General features: G+C 38.9%; 2 protein-coding genes across 2 annotated transcripts; one reads left to right on the top strand and one right to left on the bottom strand.

Annotated features, from left to right (window-relative positions):
- Window positions 1–6: 6 nt before the first annotated feature.
- LOC128248887 (histone H2B.3) lies at window positions 7–660 on the top strand. The gene has a single exon (XM_052971102.1). The coding sequence runs from the start codon at window positions 69–71 to the stop codon at window positions 312–314; it is 246 nt and encodes an 81-aa protein (XP_052827062.1). The 5' UTR covers window positions 7–68; the 3' UTR covers window positions 315–660.
- Window positions 661–1153: 493 nt separating this feature from the next.
- LOC106868203 (histone H3) lies at window positions 1154–1856 on the bottom strand (the record flags this gene model as incomplete). Its single annotated transcript, XM_014913365.2, has 1 exon — window positions 1154–1856. A coding segment is annotated over one exon (267 nt), but the record flags the coding sequence as incomplete, so codon positions are not given.
- Between the last annotated feature and the right edge of the window lies 1 nt (window position 1857).

The following is a 1857-nucleotide window of genomic DNA, read 5'->3' as shown; positions in this document are numbered from 1 at the left end:
GTCCCGCCGGAGACAAGAAGCGCAAGAAGAAGAGGAAGGAAAGTTATTCCATCTACATCTACAAAGTAATGAAACAAGTCCACCCCGACACTGGTATTTCCAGCAAAGCTATGTCTATCATGAACAGTTTTGTCAACGATTTATTCGAAAGAATAGCTTCTGAAGCCAGCCGTTTGGCTCACTACAACAAACGTTCAACCATCAGTAGCCGTGAGGTCCAGACTGCTGTCCGTCTGCTTCTCCCTGGTGAGTTGGCCAAACACGCCGTCTCTGAAGGTACTAAGGCTGTCACCAAATACACCAGCAGCAAGTAAATCTATTTTAGTCTTCGGTTGTTCGACAACGGTCCTTTTTAGGGCCATCCATATTCTCCTGAGGGTAACTTTCGATTCTTTATTGATCTGCGATGCTTGTTATTTACGTAAATGTCGATTTCAAAAAGTTTGGATATAATGGCGTTTGTCATAAATAGTATATTGTAGTTTATAATTTACCTACTAGCAGATGTACCTATGTATACATTGTGGGTATTGGGATATCACCAGAAGATACATGAGACACGTACATAGCCACACAATGCGACGTCACTGTCACATGTATTGATGTTTTTCAATATTTTTATGCTAATTAGAAATAAAAATAGAATTTTTTTTTTCCACACTCTATATTGTTTGTTTATAATTTTAAAATATTGTTGAGCCTGAGAAGATCAGTGTTATGGCTTTTTAGTCAGTAAACGTGTTTTTACACACATGGCCTTGCTTGGGAGTAAGGATTTAAATTTTGTTATTGCTTGGATCCCAGCAATGTAGTATGCGAGTGTTACTTCCGCATCATCATTCCGTAAAATGTGCCTATGAGAAACTCGAACGATTGCTCTTATTGTAGTGGACGAATACTGCTATTTTGGAAATATTACAAGGGCTTTATAAAAAAAAATGCAATGGCAAGAGCAGGTGAAAAGGAATAATAGATAGATAAGTTAGAAAAGACTGCCTGTAGCAATCGAAGTGGTGGTGATATTTTCAACTTTTCTTTTTATTCACCAAAACGTTTTGCTTCAATCATATTTGACTTGTTACTATTAGAAACAGGTATCTATGGCTTTCGATTGGCCAAAACTACCACAATTAAAAAAGTAACATTTTCGTTTTCCTGAAGCAGGTAAGAACTAAGCCCTAGCCTAGCCACTTATACAAAGTATATAAAAATGTATGCATATGCATTTTATGTACGTGTAAGATATGGTACGTGACTAGAAACACATACAGCTGAACACGGCGCACACACACGTCAGTTTCTCACTTCAAAGCTAATGTCGTCTTCTACATGTCCACGGAATTGAACGAACAATCACAATTATGCTGTAAACGTATGAATTTTCCGAGAAAATGATAAACGGTGCTTAAATTAGAATCGTTCAGACTGAAAAAATAAATTTCCTTAAAAAGTATCTTTCTATGACTGTCGGTTAGTCAAAACAAAAACAATTTGTCCTTTACATGAGGGTTTAAGTAGAACTTTACGAAAAAATTTAGAGGCCCTGAAAAGGGCCGTTGGACTAAAGCAGTAGCTTCATTATTTTCAGTTTAGGCTCTCTCACCACGGATACGGCGAGCAAGCTGAATGTCCTTGGGCATGATGGTCACTCTCTTAGCGTGGATAGCGCACAAGTTGGTATCCTCGAAAAGACCGACCAAGTAAGCCTCGCTGGCCTCCTGTAAAGCCATTACGGCAGAGCTCTGGAAACGAAGATCGGTCTTGAAGTCCTGAGCGATCTCACGAACAAGACGTTGGAAGGGAAGTTTTCTGATAAGAAGTTCAGTGGATTTCTGGTAACGTCTGATCTCTCGCAGA

Source organism: Octopus bimaculoides, chromosome 10 (genome assembly GCF_001194135.2).
Source record: "Octopus bimaculoides isolate UCB-OBI-ISO-001 chromosome 10, ASM119413v2, whole genome shotgun sequence".
NCBI lineage: Eukaryota > Metazoa > Mollusca > Cephalopoda > Octopoda > Octopodidae > Octopus > Octopus bimaculoides.
This window is presented reverse-complemented; position numbering and strand designations above follow the sequence as displayed.

Coding starts and splice junctions, on each gene's coding strand:
- LOC128248887 (XM_052971102.1), top strand. CDS start 69: ATGAAACAAGTCCACCCCGACACTGGTATTTCCAGCAAAGCTATGTCT.